The 14457-nt window shown below is 56.4% G+C and overlaps 2 protein-coding genes across 3 annotated transcripts; one reads left to right on the top strand and one right to left on the bottom strand.

Annotated features, from left to right (window-relative positions):
- Positions 1–239: 239 nt before the first annotated feature.
- Positions 240–8194, bottom strand: scpep1 (serine carboxypeptidase 1). The gene is made up of 13 exons (XM_088927462.1): positions 8091–8194; positions 7004–7149; positions 6795–6884; positions 6282–6437; positions 5883–5957; positions 5184–5256; positions 4623–4660; positions 4078–4206; positions 2831–2915; positions 2341–2454; positions 1656–1793; positions 952–1115; positions 240–541 (listed from the first exon to the last, which is right to left on the bottom strand). The coding sequence occupies exons 1-13, from the start codon at positions 8137–8139 to the stop codon at positions 479–481; spliced, it is 1320 nt and encodes a 439-aa protein (XP_088783588.1). The 5' UTR covers positions 8140–8194; the 3' UTR covers positions 240–478.
- A 721-nt stretch (positions 8195–8915) lies between these two features.
- coil (coilin p80) lies at positions 8916–13319 on the top strand. Of its 2 annotated transcripts, none has more exons than XM_088928396.1 (7): positions 8916–9313; positions 10048–11038; positions 11417–11506; positions 11872–11919; positions 12136–12205; positions 12856–12947; positions 13065–13319. In XM_088928396.1, the coding sequence occupies exons 1-7, from the start codon at positions 8916–8918 to the stop codon at positions 13146–13148; spliced, it is 1773 nt and encodes a 590-aa protein (XP_088784522.1). In that variant the 3' UTR covers positions 13149–13319. The 2 variants fall into 2 exon arrangements, with proteins under 2 accessions (XP_088784522.1, XP_088784524.1); XM_088928398.1 differs by having other exon boundaries at positions 9044–9313; positions 12859–12947.
- Positions 13320–14457: the final 1138 nt, after the last annotated feature.

The following is a 14457-nucleotide window of genomic DNA, read 5'->3' as shown; positions in this document are numbered from 1 at the left end:
ATCCGCTCTCTAGCGGCCGTTCTAGAGACTAGAAGTGTCGAAGTGATGGTCGCTCGACTCGCTCGGTCAGTCAGGTGGTTTAGCACTAGAAGAGTTTAAAGTGCATCGTGTCAGTCGACGTCATTCAGTTGGCGTTTCCCCTCCTTCTGCACACGTCAGAGTGAAAGTGCTCAGGGCCAGAACACCAAGAAAACAAGAGGCACAAGGCAGAGGACAACTAGACAGAAGATGAGATGAGATTTGTAAAAAAAAACATCTTTTATTATCTTTACCAACAGTTTTAAAGCGTTGTTCTGGAAATAAAAAAAAAACATTGTTTTTGTACTTCCTCTTGACTCGCGAGCGCATTGAAACAGAGAAGGCAGCGACAGTGGGAGGGGGTGACTGTGGTCACAGTGGGAGGGGGTAGCAGTGGTCACGGTCAGTGGACATGATTGTCTCCTGTGTCCGGCGATGGCCCCGTTGGCCTCGGCCCGGGTCACTCCTGCTGCGTCACCATCTTCAGCATCTCCAGGGCCATCCCGCCCTGGTCCGAAGGGATCTGAGAGAGAGGCGCGCAGGTGAGACTGGGCCAGCGGTGCACCTCAGGTCTGACCAGGGGTCCAGTCTAGGTCCTGCAGGGCTTTAGTTCAGAACAGCCTAGACAGGACCCCCCCCTCCCCTGGACACCCCTGAACTGACCCCTCACCTGCTGACCCCTGTGTTCTGTCTATTTAACTTAAGTTTGGTTTCCAGACGAGAAACCTTTCCGATGACCTTTTGTAATCTTTTGTGTGCGGATTATAGCCTGGTGAGTTTTAACGCGTGTACAGTCAGAAAGTGTTCAAGCTTGTTTTGTTTTGATTTAAAAACTGAAACCGGGGCACAGTGCAGCGATGTTAACGCCATGTTTAACCGTGGGCTGGGCAGGGGGGATGTTATCACACCATCAGGGTGACTGTGCAGTGTTACCATGTGTCCGGCCTTGAGGATCCAGTAGAAAGCGAAGTTCTGGTAGGTCTTGTAGAAGGCTCCCGTCTGGCCATGGGAGGCGGGGTCATCCACAGCTGTCCATCTCAGCTGACTAAATGCAGGAAGTCCCGCCCACTTCAGCCTCTTCACCCAGGCCTCCTGACCTGCCAGGAACACAGCACACGGCCCCGTCACTGCCACTCCCCGGCCTCACCCAGGGCCCGCCGCTGCCCCGAGCCACACCTCCTGTACGGGAAGCTACTGCTGCAGTGCCTGAGGTTAAGGGCTCATTACCAACAGGCTGGTTCCCAGTTCAAGCCCAGGCTGTGCCTCTGATTCGCTGTGCCACCCTGAGCCAGTGACTGCGGGCAGGACCCACTCTCCGTGACACGCCTCCTGAGCACCCCTGAACACCCCTGAACACCCCTGAAATGGTCATTCCCAGGGGAGAAACACCCAGGTCTCTGCAGCCCCAGATTGTCTCCCTTAAAATAAACCAATTATTCTTCTGCCACTCATCCTCATGAGACAAGCTTGATCACACACCGTTTTGAAACGTAAAATAGGCAGAGGTGAAGGACTGTGGTGTTTCTGTGCTGTCTGTGCTCCTGCTTGGACACCAGTGTTCTGGGCACTAATGACAGGCCCTTGTCTTGCTCCTGCTCCTCGGACCATCTGTGCGCTGTGCAAACTCAGGGCCATACCCATGGTGTCCACGATGAGGTCCAGCTGTCCATTGTAGACAGTCACATTGACCCCGGCTGCCAGAAGCTGGTCCACTATGTCCACCACTGGCTTCATGAAGTCCCCCTCCATACTGATGAAGACGTCCGAGGCCTGACCTGGGGAGACAGGCACAGGGGTATGTGTCCCTGCAGACTGGACCAGCTGGACCGGCGTGACCCGTGACCACGTGCTGTGCAGGAAGCCCTGGGAGACACCTGTCCCACTGCAGGAGCCCACAGGAGAAACCGCTGCCGCCCAGCCAGGATCCTGCAGGACTCACAGCACCCTCAAGCCACGGCAGGCTGGGGCCACCTCCTGTCCCCCACCCCTCCTCCCGACGCACCAGTGCGCTGGGAGGTGGGTCTCTGCTGCGCCCCTCACCAGCCCGGACCCCTCTGACAGAGACGCAGCCCCCCAGTGCGCCCGTCTCTGCTGGTCCGGCTCACCGTCACGGTCACTACGGTCCACAGACGCTCACGTACCTTAATTCAGATCCCGAGCGATGGTCGTGTCGGGCAGGTCATTAGGGGATCAGGCGATCCCAAAGACCCTGTGGATCCCGCGTGTGGGGAAACAGGAGCAAACGCACAAAAACAAACGGCAAAGATAGGGAAGGGAGGCGCAGAGCGAGGCCGGGGGTCCCTCGGCTGACCTGGCACGTACCTCCCCAGGTGACCTTGCTGGGAATGATCTTGAGCTTGTCTCTGATGGGCCCGTTCATCAGCTGGCTGAGCGTCTGTCCGTGCAGCGGGCTGAGGCAGCGGCGCTGCAGGGAGACTGCGGGAGACAGCGGGAGCAGGGCTGAGCGGCCGGCCGCCGGACTCCCCCTCTTCGCGCGCGGAGGGAGAAGATCGGCGGCCGCCAAGAGCACGAGCACACGACAGGTCCCGGGAATTTGACACCACCGCGCCGGCGTCGGGCTGGAGTGCGTTTAACGACACGTTAGGGTGCCAGTTGTCAGTCTTTGTGCCCACAGTGCTCAAGAGCAGCCCAGAGCTCACTCTCCGTCAGGAATGAAGGTCCCGGGGCGGGCAGGGGCTCCCCTGACTGCTGGAGGCGATCTGGGAGGCACAGAGCCCCCCCTCAAGAGGAGCAAGGGCTCAACACGGCAGGAAACTCGGCACTCGGGAGAAAAAGAAAGGCTCGTTTTTACCACGGTATCCATTGTTTGCCACAGCCTTCCGTGCCTCGTCGGGGTCCTGGGTCAGGATGTTGTAGAAGTTCACCCCGTTGGTGTTCTGAAACGGCAGGACAGGGGCCGAGTGACCGAGCGCTCCTGTCCACCGGGGCGGTCAGGACCAGCCAGGGGCAGGGGCAGCGCTGGACCGAAACTGTCCCCAGCTGCTGCGCCACATGCCTGGAGGGGAGGGTAGCCTGCCACAGCTCAGACAGGAAAATAAAAGTTCGACTACGACTTGAATGGTGAATGGGTGCCTAATCTGACCCACAGCCCTGCCTGCCCAGTGGGCGACTTGCTAAGTGTGCTGGATCATGCCAGACCTCTTCCCTCCTGCTTGAAGAAAGCAGTCGTTCCACTGGGAGAGTGGATCCTGCACTGTCTCCAGGGCTGTGTGAGCACGGCCCGTGCCCCTGCTCGCAGAGTGCCGTGCAGGAGGCTCAGGTCCTTCATGAGGAGGCTCAGGTCCTTCAATGTGTGTAGTAAGATGCTACACATGTTCTATCAGTCGGTGGTAGCGAGTGCCATTTTCTACGCAGTGGTGTGCTGGGGCTCTGGGATTAGAGCAGTGGATTCTAAAAGGCTGAACAAGCTCATCAGGAGAGCAACCTCTGTCATTGGGTCTGACCTGGACCCCTTGGAGGTAGTGGCTGAGAGGAGAATGATGTCCAAACTAGAGGCCATCATGGACAACTTCTCCCATCCCCTCTATGACAGGCTTGCAGGAATGAAGAGCATGTTCAGCAATAGACTGATTCATCCACGGTGCGACAGGGAGCGCTACAGGAGGTCATTCTTGCCTTCTGCCATAAGACTGTACAATGCATCCACCTTGCGTCTTGGCAGAGGCAACATCGACAGTGACCTGTTTCTGGACTAAACGCATCTACACATCTACTGCTACATCTGTTCTCTTTCTTTTTCTTTTTCCCATTTACAACCATTTTTTGTGCAATATATGCCAGGACCTGTGCAATACATTTATATTTATATCTATATTTTCATCTATATTTATATTCATATGTGTTATACGATTTTTCTGTGTACTGTTCTGTTCAAGTTTGTTCTTGTGTGTCCGGACTGTGAGTAACTCTTGTTACTTATTGTATTGTATGTATTGTACTATTATTATATAATTCGTGTGTCGTGTGTGTTAAGCTGCTGTTGCACTGCAATTTCCCTCACGGGATCAATAAAGTATCTATCTATCAGTGAGGGCTCACCTGCTCCACCACGGTCTCAGTGTTGGACCAGAGCTCTGTGGCCTTCTGGAAATCTCCCTGCTCCATCGCCTGCTTCACCGCCATCGCTGCTGCGTTGACCTCCTCCAGCCCGCGGTCGTCCAGCAGGGACTGGGAGGTCATGGGAAAAGGGTGAGAACCCGTCACACAGCTCTAGACAGGAGACTCTGAGCCCCCCGGAGCAATCCCTCTTCCCACTGCCTGTGGACTGAGGAGAATCCGTAATCTAAGACTTTTGCCAACACTGGAGCAGCCTGCTTGGCTGAACTTCGTAAGGTTTTAAAAGTGATATAATGAGCATTCTCCCCATACTTCAGACAACACACTTTTTAAAGTCGCAATCCTGGTGAGATGGCAGGTGTATTATGGTCTACAAGAGCAGACAAAATGTTATCGGAGGTAATGTAGCATCAGAAATACAATCAATTTCCATCACCCAGATGAAGCACCGGCGCTGTGCAGTCATGCTGGGCCGAGAGATCAGCGTGTGAACAGGTCATACCAGACAGCGCTGCACTGTTACTCACTGTGCTGTACAGGTAGGGCCCCCAGGACAGAACCGAATCTAAAGAGAAAAAACAACAGTATTTTCATTTCACCACACTTCCAGGAGAGATACATGTGGACTTGTTTTAGCGCCTCATTCTAGACAAACCCAGAAGAGCCCAGAAGAGCCCGAATCCCTTTCGCACCAGCGTCAAGTTACAGACGGGGAGCACGGCTGGCCACTCAGTCCAGCTCAGCTCTCTCGGCTGCCAGTTTGCTAACCGGACCCTCAACCTCAAGCAGTTTCATCCTGCAGGACCCCAGGAATGTGGGCTACATGGTTTGTCCATGTTTTGTCCCATTGGGCTACAAGAAAATGTGTTCACCTCCTAATGCCTTTCCCACCAGCCCTTCCTCGTTCTTTCTGCATCGCTGCGCTGAGAGGAGAGGAGCAGAGCGCTGCTAAAATTCTGCAGTCAAGTCTACACCGATCCCACTGGTAAATGGACGCTGGTGCTCCTTTGAGCTCAGAGCCACGTCATGCTTTGTGCCTCTTGAGAAGCAGTACAGCACACAGCAGTACAGCACAGACGTCAACACACCTAGAGGGGAAATCCACGAGTCTCCAAGAGCAACTCCAGCAAATCTGCACTTGATCAGGCCCTTCTGCACAGCCTGCAATAGAGCAGAGGGCACAGAGCACAGCAGGGTCAGAGGTCAGCCTCCCTCCATCCCTCCGGCTGCAAACTAGAGGAGAGCACGAGGCCCAGGCCACGAACCCCCAGACCACCTCCAGCTGCCTCTGCAGGCACCCACACTCGGCCGGGCCGCCACAGCCAGCGCTGGCGCAGCGCCGCTGTGTCCCGGGAGGGGCACAGGAAGACAGGGAGGCGTGCAGGGCTGCAGACGAGAGTCCACCAGTCCGCTATCCAGCTCCTCCCTCGGCAGGCAGCCTCTCCGTCTCGCCGGACGCGTGACTCTGTGTCACGGCAGCCCCGACAGCCCCCCTGCGCAGCGACCTCCAGCGGCGGCTTCACAGGGAGAACGCTCTCTCAAGGAAACACTATTCCGCCTGCCTGCAGATCACCCAGATTTTCTTACTCCCCTCCACCAGACGAATTTCTCACGTTATTATTTACACACGGACAACAAAGCGCTGATCCATCCCAGAGGCCAGACTGCTGACATCTCAGTTTCACTTCCCCTTCCCGCCTGAGGCTGGGGCGGCAGGCTGCCCCGCGGCTGGCCACCTTCCCCGAAACCCCACGCAGGCTCCCCCGAAACCCCACGTCGGACAGTACCTCGTGCAGGCTCAGGGAAATAGCCGAAGCCATTTTGCCTCCGTAGGACTCAGAGAAGATGTAGAAGGGGACACTCTGCAAGAGAAGGAGAATGAGAGAGAGGAGAAGACTTTCAGCACAAGACTCCGAACGTGACGTTTCAAACTGCGCCAGGGCCTGAGCCCGGGGCTGCGAGAGGTAAGCATCTTCCACTCCATATGATAACAACAGCACTCTATACTGTATATTGCAGTAGATAGTTTTCAGGCCTGAAAGAAGCACCTGTGTGTCCTGGAATCTCTACTCTCAGCTTTAACTGTGGTTTGATAAATCCTGAAACATGAGCAGACGACCTCCAACGAGGCAAATGCACTGATTTCTGGCTGGCGTCTCCCAGGTGAGGGGCACCTGTGTTCTCACCTGGAACTCTGGCTGGGCCTTGAAGAAGGCGGTCAGCAGGACCATCATGTCAGAGGCCACGGTGGCCACATCCCCGGCCAGGGCGCCCTCGCTGTCCGTGTAGCTGTAGCCCGTGCCCACGGGGTTATCCACAAACAGCACGCTGGCCGCCTGCACCTGCACACAGACACAGACAGCGGGGGGCGCTATGTTATCCACCTCGGGCCCGCGGTCAGTCGCGAGGAGGGGCTCTGTGTCAACTCAGCTCACGGGAGCCATTTGAACTGGGAGCTCAAACTCATCTCCCTGCTCCAGCGCTCGGAAGAACGTTTCTAATCACGGGACGCCGTTGAAGTTTTAAGGCAGGCAGGCCGGACTGTTAAAACCCCACGAAGCGATGGACTTTGGCGGGGGTTCAGATGAGACCCTGGAAACGATGACAGTGCGCAGCAGGGGGCACTAGTGAAGTGAAGTGAACACGGATCCTCGCGCACGCGTGCACCAGACTGGGGAGCGGCCGTGCTGTGTCTTTACCCAGGTGGTGTTCCTCGCCCGCAGGTCCCTGTCCAGAGGCCCGATCTCTTCGAAGTTCCCGAACCCGCAGCCAGATCCCCCTGGGCCGCCCTGTGGGGCAACAAGACCGTGAGAGCAGTAGAGCAGATGTCTGGCACACGGGGCGTACAGGAGCATGTGCTCTGAGGGGACCCCTGTACCTTCACAGTCACAGTCGGGGCTCTGCTCACCTGCAGCCACATGACCAGAGGCAGCTGCGTGAAGTTCTTGGAGGGGTTGTTGGAGTAGTACAGCCACCAAAACATGTGCGCCCCGTCCCGCACGTCCACGTACCCCCAGCTCTCCCGACCCACGCCCGGGGCCGGCGCCGCCCAGCCTGCGAGAGAGGAAGAGTCCGACCGGTACCTTCAGATTCGTGCCGGATCGGGCCCACAGGCCCTCTGTTCAGAGTCAGGCCCCTGTGTGCTACCAGAAAGAGCTCTGTGGCTGAACACATCTGTAACCTTTTAGGACTGCTGAAGATACTGCAGAGGAGGACAGGGTCTCCAGGGTCTCGTCTCAGGCTACAAAGACAAGCTCTTTATGCAAATGACCGTGCAAATCACTGAAAGAGCGACAGCGGACTCCTGGACTTCAGGCCGCGGCCGGGGGATATTTACATATACAGTTCGGTCTCTAGATGTGTTTACTCTCGACTCCAGGGTTTCAGTTCCTATGGCGCAGCTTCCTGATCAGACAGTTTGAGCTCAAGTTTCAGGTAAGGGTTTCTTCCTCTCTCGGAGAGCCAAAGCAAACAAAGTACTTTCCTGACCTGGGTTACCTTTGAGCATCACAACTGTCTCTAAGCTGCGGGAAAGGCTTTATTTCCCCTGCGATCTGAGCTGAGCTAGTGCGCTCACGCTGCGGGGCTGCGCTGTTTTAAGTATGTATATTAATGTAAAGCTTTCTAATTTGTGATGTCCTGTATTTTTTTGTGAAAAGAAAATAAAGTTCTTAAAAATCGAAAAATCGCTGCGGGGCAGAACCCGGGCTCACACGAACCGTCAGCTGATCGCTCTTCTGCGGCACCGATCACTTATCATAAAGGAGCCCAGAACGATCAGCTTCCCCGTCCGTCTGTGTTTTTCTCTTTAAACCCGTGTTCAAAACTATAAAGAGATCCTTTTTTAAGTTTCCCCGTTAACTCCCCCCCCCAAAAAAAAAAGCAGGCGTCAAAATAAAAACCGAAAGTGACACTGTGCAACAGCTCGACTCGGGGAATAAATCTATAATAACAATAAAAACCGACAAGAAGTGTGTTCGTATTAACGCTCAGACCTGCAAGAACAGCGAAGCACAGGAGCAGAGCACTCTTCAGAACCTCCATCCTCGCCTGCTTTCGGCCCCACAGTCATATGACTGTACTGACTTTCCCCGTCAGCTGATTTCTGGCGCCTCATCTGACCAGACACCGCAGAGATCGCGGGGGCGCTAGATGGGCTCTGATGGAATCTCGGCCATGACGCGCTGCGCCATCTTGGGAGGGGAGAACGGAAGGAATCCGGCAGCTCAAGGAAAAGCTCACAGCGGCTCTTTGGACCCCCTCCTTGTAATCATGGGGTACAGCACCTCACTCGAGGTACAACAGCAGCGTCTGCAGCGGGGACTCGAACCCACAACCTGTCAGTCTATAGACACTACTTCAGGGATATTTATTTCAAGGGCAGTGTGCAAGAGTATGGAACAATTTTCAAATGACATCTTAACCCTCTTTTTCTGCCTCTAGTTTCCAGCACTAGGAGTTACAGTAGCGCGGGTGCAGACTACTCCATATGTAAACCGCAGTGGGCAGCTTAGCAATGCTCACGGCACACAGGTAAAAATAAATCCTAAAGTACCCGCCTGCTATAACGCAGGGGCTGTGCTGCAGTCATGTGTTATCACCTCGTACTCTATCAGGTATTACAAGCAAAATGATTAAGATAATAACATTAAATTAATAAGATATATGTTTTTATTTGAATTGCAATAATGCACAGCTTTTTTTCTGGCTCAGCCCTTAAAAGTGTGCGTACAGCTCAACGCATGTACTCTAAGGCCAGTAATATCTGTGAAACACTGTATTCCCATCCCTGCACGAACTGCTTTAAACACCTGGTAAAAATGGTCTTTGAGGTCAGTGGGGCGCAGCTCGCCTCCTGTCCTCCAGGTGGCGCTGTCGGTTCCAGCGTATTAAAGCGGCGACCGCTCTTTCTCTCGCGAGTCAATTCCCCCGGAAGGAGCTGGGAGGGGGAGGCTGTAGTAAACATCATGGCCGCCCCCACTGTCAACGCGGTGCGGGTCCGGCTGTACTTCGATTACCCGCCCCCGGCCGTGGCGGACTGCCGCATGTGCTGGCTGCTGGTGGACCTGAACCAGTGCCGGGTGGTGGCCGACCTGGCCAGCATCATCAGGGACCGGTTCGACTTCAGCCGCAGGACGGTGCTCAACCTCTCCATGCAGGACTGCTACCTGCCGCCCACAGAGAGCATCCATGTCATCCGCGACAACGACAGCGTCAGGTGAGCGCCTGCCGGCTGGAAGCATTTATTTTAATTCTGTAAAAATGTGAAAAGTGCAAAAGCAAGTTAACATTTGTTAGATGTAAAAAATACTTTGGTTGTATAATTTACTTCATTATCTCTGGCAGTTAATTTTTTTTCTGATTGTGTCTTTTTTTCTCTTGTATTGGTTTCTGCTCCTCTAGTTGTATTTGTAAATTCTTTATACATTTAATAATTTTTTTAAAAAAAACGTAAAATGATCAGTCCAGCTGACACGCTGCCTGGTCGTGCCTGCCCCGTTCTTGGGGTTTAGCTGGAGGCGTCGATCGGGAATTTCAACAGCGGTGAAAAGGGGTAACAGATGCTCTCGTCTGTAGTGGATCGTAGGAATGAAAACGGGCCCCAGGTAGACGGTATTTAAAGAAACGCCGCTTGCGATGAGTCGGAGGTGGTTGAAACGCGTGGTACCGCTCTTGACCACGCTGCTCGTCAGGCAGCGTGTGAGAGAGATCTGTCCTGGTGATGCTGCAATAGCTCATCAACACCGCTGGTTCTTAGTCTCGTGTTCAAACTGGTGTTCCCCCAAAAAAGGCCAGAGCACCCCCGAGTCTCTCGGCCGATGAGAGCTCGTCATTTTGCCCCTGCAGGCGGGGCCAGTGATCCTGCCCTCGCGTGTGTTCTGTGAGACGGGGGGGTTCCTGCGTGGCCCTGAGCAGACCTCTTGACTTCTCCTTCACTGTGCCGCTCCACAGGGTGAAGGTGGAGAAGGTGGCGGACGCGAACGGGTTCGACTGCGGCGGGGCTAGCGAGGAAGACTCCTGCAGGGAGATCGCCACCCGCAGGGCGAAGAGGAGGAGGAAGGACAGCGAGGCCAGCGAGCTGCAGCCCCAGGAGGACCTGGACAAGCCCACGAGGAGGAGGAGGAGCAGGAGGAAGGACAGCGAGGCCGGCGAGCTGCAGCCCCAGGAGGACCTGGACAAGCCCACGAGGAGGAGGAGGAGGAAGGACAGCGAGGCCGGCGAGCTGCAGCCCCAGGAGGACCCGGACAAGCGCAGGAGGAAGAAGAAGAAGAAAGAGAAGAAGGGGAGACAGCCGTCCGCTGAGCCGGCGCCAGGGTCGGTCCCCCAGGAGAGCAGGGCTGCTGCCGCCTCGGGGGAGAGGAAAGGGGGGGTCAGACCAGGTCCCCCCACCTCCTCGGACAGCAGCAGCGATGGCAGCGACGAGGAGCCGCGCTCCAGCAGTACGAGCGCCAAAACCAGCTCCGCCACCCCGCAGGGCGACCGAGCCCAGAGTGGGCCGAGCAGCTCGGTCCCGGGCGGGAGGGCAGCGGCCGGCTGGCGCGCCTCGGACTCTCCCGGGAGCACGGGGCCCGGTCCGGAGAGGGGGTCCCCCAAGCAGGCCGGGAAGGCCCCTGTCCCCCGGGCCAGGGCGGAGAGCTCCAGCTCGGACAGCAGCAGCGGGGACGAGCCGCTCATCAGGCACCCGGGTCCCAGGGGAGGTGACGCGGACCGGGCCCCCCGGGGTGTTGCAGGGGCTGCCCGGGGCTTGGGCAGGGGTCCTGGACCAGGGACCGGGGGGGTGAGGGGCCGGGGGGATGGCAGGTTCCCCTGGAGGGGGCTTGGACCCAGGGGGGGCCGGGGGAGGGCGAGAGCAGGGCCCAGGAACCACGTGTACTACAACTACAACGGGAGCGAGCAGCAGTGTGACAGCGACGCCCTGACGAACTCGTCTGTGGTGCTGCAGGTGAGTCTGCACGCCGGACATCGGGACCCGGACTGGGTCTGGAAGCCCAGCCCGGTTGTGTTGTGCGGGGAGGAAGGGTGGAGCTGTCGTGGGGAGGTAGGGAATGTGATTTTGTCACGTATGCCTCCTCTCCAGCTGTGACAGCTGACTAGCCCTGCTGTGATTAGGAGCTACAGTCCCAGCAGGAGCTTGGTGAGGTGGGAGAAGACTGGACAGTGTTGCACACAGCTGTGTGTGAAGTGACTGTGGGCCAGGGGCAGGGAGGGGTCAGTCTCTGGAGATCGAGCAGAGCCGGATGAACACTGCAGGGCTGGGGGTTGAATCCTGGTCCCGAGTCGATCCTGGGGAGTCACTCCGATTGGCTGTTGTGCTTTGCAGAACCCTGCTGCCGATGTCCCCAAGAGAGACTACAGTCTGCTGCCCCTGCTGGCCGCCCCTCCTGCTGTCGGACAGCTGATTGCCTTTAAGGTAAGACGGGGTTTAAAAATAAACTACATTTTTAGTGGGTTGCCTTTTTCAAATTGGGGAATTGTTGATCCTCAAGAAAATGGGTCACTTCTGGATCCGGCGGGGTCTGTTCTCATTCGAGTGGGGAATGAATTTGAGTAGTACGTTTTGAGGTTGAGAGTTGTGGGGAGAAACCTATCAGCCTAATCAGTCAGTATTCATTATCTTCTCGCTCTGTGTACAAAGGTCAGAGGTTTCGGTTTAACCAGCTTTTAGTTTTCCCTCCAAAGAGAGGTTTAAGACATGGCTCTGTGCAGAATTTGCAGCCTCAGTGACACCTCCTGCTGATGCTGTTCTCTCTCTCTCTCCATCTCTTTGAAACACAGTTGCTGGAGCTGACTGAAAACTACTCGCCGGAGGTCTCCGACTACAAGGCAAGTCCATGTTCTTGATGCAGGGCTTTAAGAGGAAGGTGGTGGGGTCCACATGCTGGTCTGGGGAGAGCGGTTCTGCGATTGAGCTCGGATGCTCCTGCCTGTGGTTATGGAAATTGTGCAAAAACCCTGAAATCTGAGCTTAACGTCTCGACGATCCCAGTTTCTAACCGTCTGCTCATCCTGCCGTCTTCCTGCCTGTCCTTGCCCCTTCAGGAGGGGAGGATCGTCGGCTTCGACCAGAGCACCAGGCAGCTGGAGCTGGAGCTGCTGTCGTCCGCCCCAGGTACCGCGTGACTGTTCTGGGACAGCCCGCTCCAGCAGAACCGATCCGTAGTCCTGCGGGCCGTCCTGGGCTTTCTCTTTCAGGTTCCCCTGGGGAGGTGCGAGACAGACGTGGGCCGGGGAACCTGCAGTGTTACAACACTAGAACAGGAAGTGAAGACGGGGTCTGATCTGATCCGAGAGCTGGACCCTGGCGCTGCAGTCTTGGGGGGGCTCTTGAAGGGTCTCGGGTTGAAAACTGATTTTCCTCCTGAGGCTTTGCATTGTGCTTCAGCTGGCTGAGAGGAGCGGAGGACTGGAATTTGTACTGTGGGGCTGCAGTCTGATCATTGTCAGGTGCCGTTGTCCTGAGGAAACAGAGAAGTGGATTGTGGATCTGTGCCTATTTATCGTCATGCCTCTGTTAGTTGTAGTTTAGGTAGCAGGTGGTGCTACATGCTAGAGCCAACAGCTGTGAACATCTGGAGTGGCTCAGTTGTGTGCAGTACAAGCAGACTGCCAGAGTTGGGGGTCCTGGGGATTTGCACTGGGGGTGCAGACAGGTTTGGTTAGTCCTCCCCCACTCCTCGCCAGATCCTGTTCTCCTAAAGCTGCCGTCTCGTTGGCTGTTGAGCTGTTTGGGTTTTAACCGGTGTCATCCTGGCTTCCCAGCAGCCCCAGCCGAGCCGGGGAAGTTCGATCTGGTGTACCACACGCCCGACGGCGCCGAGATCGTGGAGTACGCCGTCTCGCGGGGCTCTAAGGTAACCGCCGGTGTTATGGCCGCGTGATCACGGCAGGAGGGAGCGGGAGTGGGAGTGGGGGGGCGGGGGTCCCCTCTGTGGGCGTGCCGCGTGACTCAGCCCTGCGGTGTCTTGCAGCTGACGGAGCGCTGGGACTCTCTGCTGGAGCCGCGGCTGATCGTGGACGGCGCAGAGCGAGGCCCGGCCGGCGCCGCAGACTGACCAGGAGCCCGGGCTGCGACGCCGCTCACCTCGAGGAAACTCCCTTTTAGGACTTTTTTTTTTTAATACTGTGAACTGGTTTATAGCGGCTCTTATTGCAATAAGAGTGCTTTTTTGTATAAAGTTACAATTGAGCAAGTTTTAGTTAATAAATGTTCCTTTTCAAAGCTACCCCGCAGCAGCCTGGGCTCCTGCTGGCCGTGTCTCGGCAAGGCGGGGTGTAGTGCTGGAAGTGTTTTTTCTTTCCCCCTCCTGGGTATGAAACTGGTTTAAGGGCCGGCTGGGAGGTGTTAGTGCTGCGGGCAGGACGGGGGAGGTTCGAAGACGCTCTGGGCGGGGGGTGAAAACGAGCAGGACCGGCCCGGGCCTTCACACACCCGGTCTTCGGCGCAGCCTGAAACCCTGAAGCAGCATCGCAAACACGGGGAACACACTCCGCTTTCACAGCCCGGCTGTGTGGCTGCTCCCACAGGGGGGCGTGGTTGTGGAGGAGAGAGGCAGGGGACTGGGCCGTGTGTGTGGGGGTACAGTGGGGGAGGAGAGAGGTGTGTAGGGGTACAGTGGGGGAGGAGAGAGGCAGGGGACTGGGCTGTGTGTGTGGGGGTACAAGGTGGAGGTGTGTGGGGGAGTACAGTGGGGGAGGAGAGAGGCAGGAGACTGGGCCGTGTGTGTGGGGGTACAAGGTGGAGGTGAGAGGTGTGTGGGGGTACAGTGGGGGAGGAGAGAGGCAGGAGACTGGGCCGTGTGTGTGGGGGTACAAGGTGGAGGTGAGAGGTGTGTGGGGGAGTACAGTGGGGAGGAGAGAGGCAGGGGACAGGGCTGTCTGTGTGGGGGTACAAGGTGGAGGTGAGAGGTGTGTGGGGGAGTACAGTGGGGAGGAGAGAGGCAGGAGACTGGGCCGTGTGTGTGGGGGTACAAGGTGGAGGTGAGAGGTGTGTGGGGGTGCAGTGTGGAGGGCGGCCCAGGGACAGCCGGGGCTCCCGCCTCATGTTTCAGCCGCTAATGGAAACACTCGCTGCTCTGATGCGCCGACCGCAGACTTGCTGAGCCTTAGATCATGAAAGTTCAGTGCTTATTGCTGGCTTGCTGGCCTTCTGCGTTGCAATAAAAAGGAAAGATCACGGTGTGGAGGAGAGTCCTGGCGCGGGGTTTGTCCTGGGTCCAGTTTTTTTTTTCCCGTGAGATGTGACTAAAACACCCCTGCGCTCACACACGCACAAATAATTGAAAGACCAACCGTGAATTTCTGTTTTAATAGACAATGCAAAAATGGGAACTGTGTAACACCGTGATCTTAACTCCAGCAAAA

The sequence above is a fragment of the Atractosteus spatula genome, chromosome 11 (genome assembly GCF_055471065.1).
Source record: "Atractosteus spatula isolate fAtrSpa1 chromosome 11, fAtrSpa1.hap1, whole genome shotgun sequence".
Classification (NCBI taxonomy): domain Eukaryota; kingdom Metazoa; phylum Chordata; class Actinopteri; order Semionotiformes; family Lepisosteidae; genus Atractosteus; species Atractosteus spatula.
This window is presented reverse-complemented; position numbering and strand designations above follow the sequence as displayed.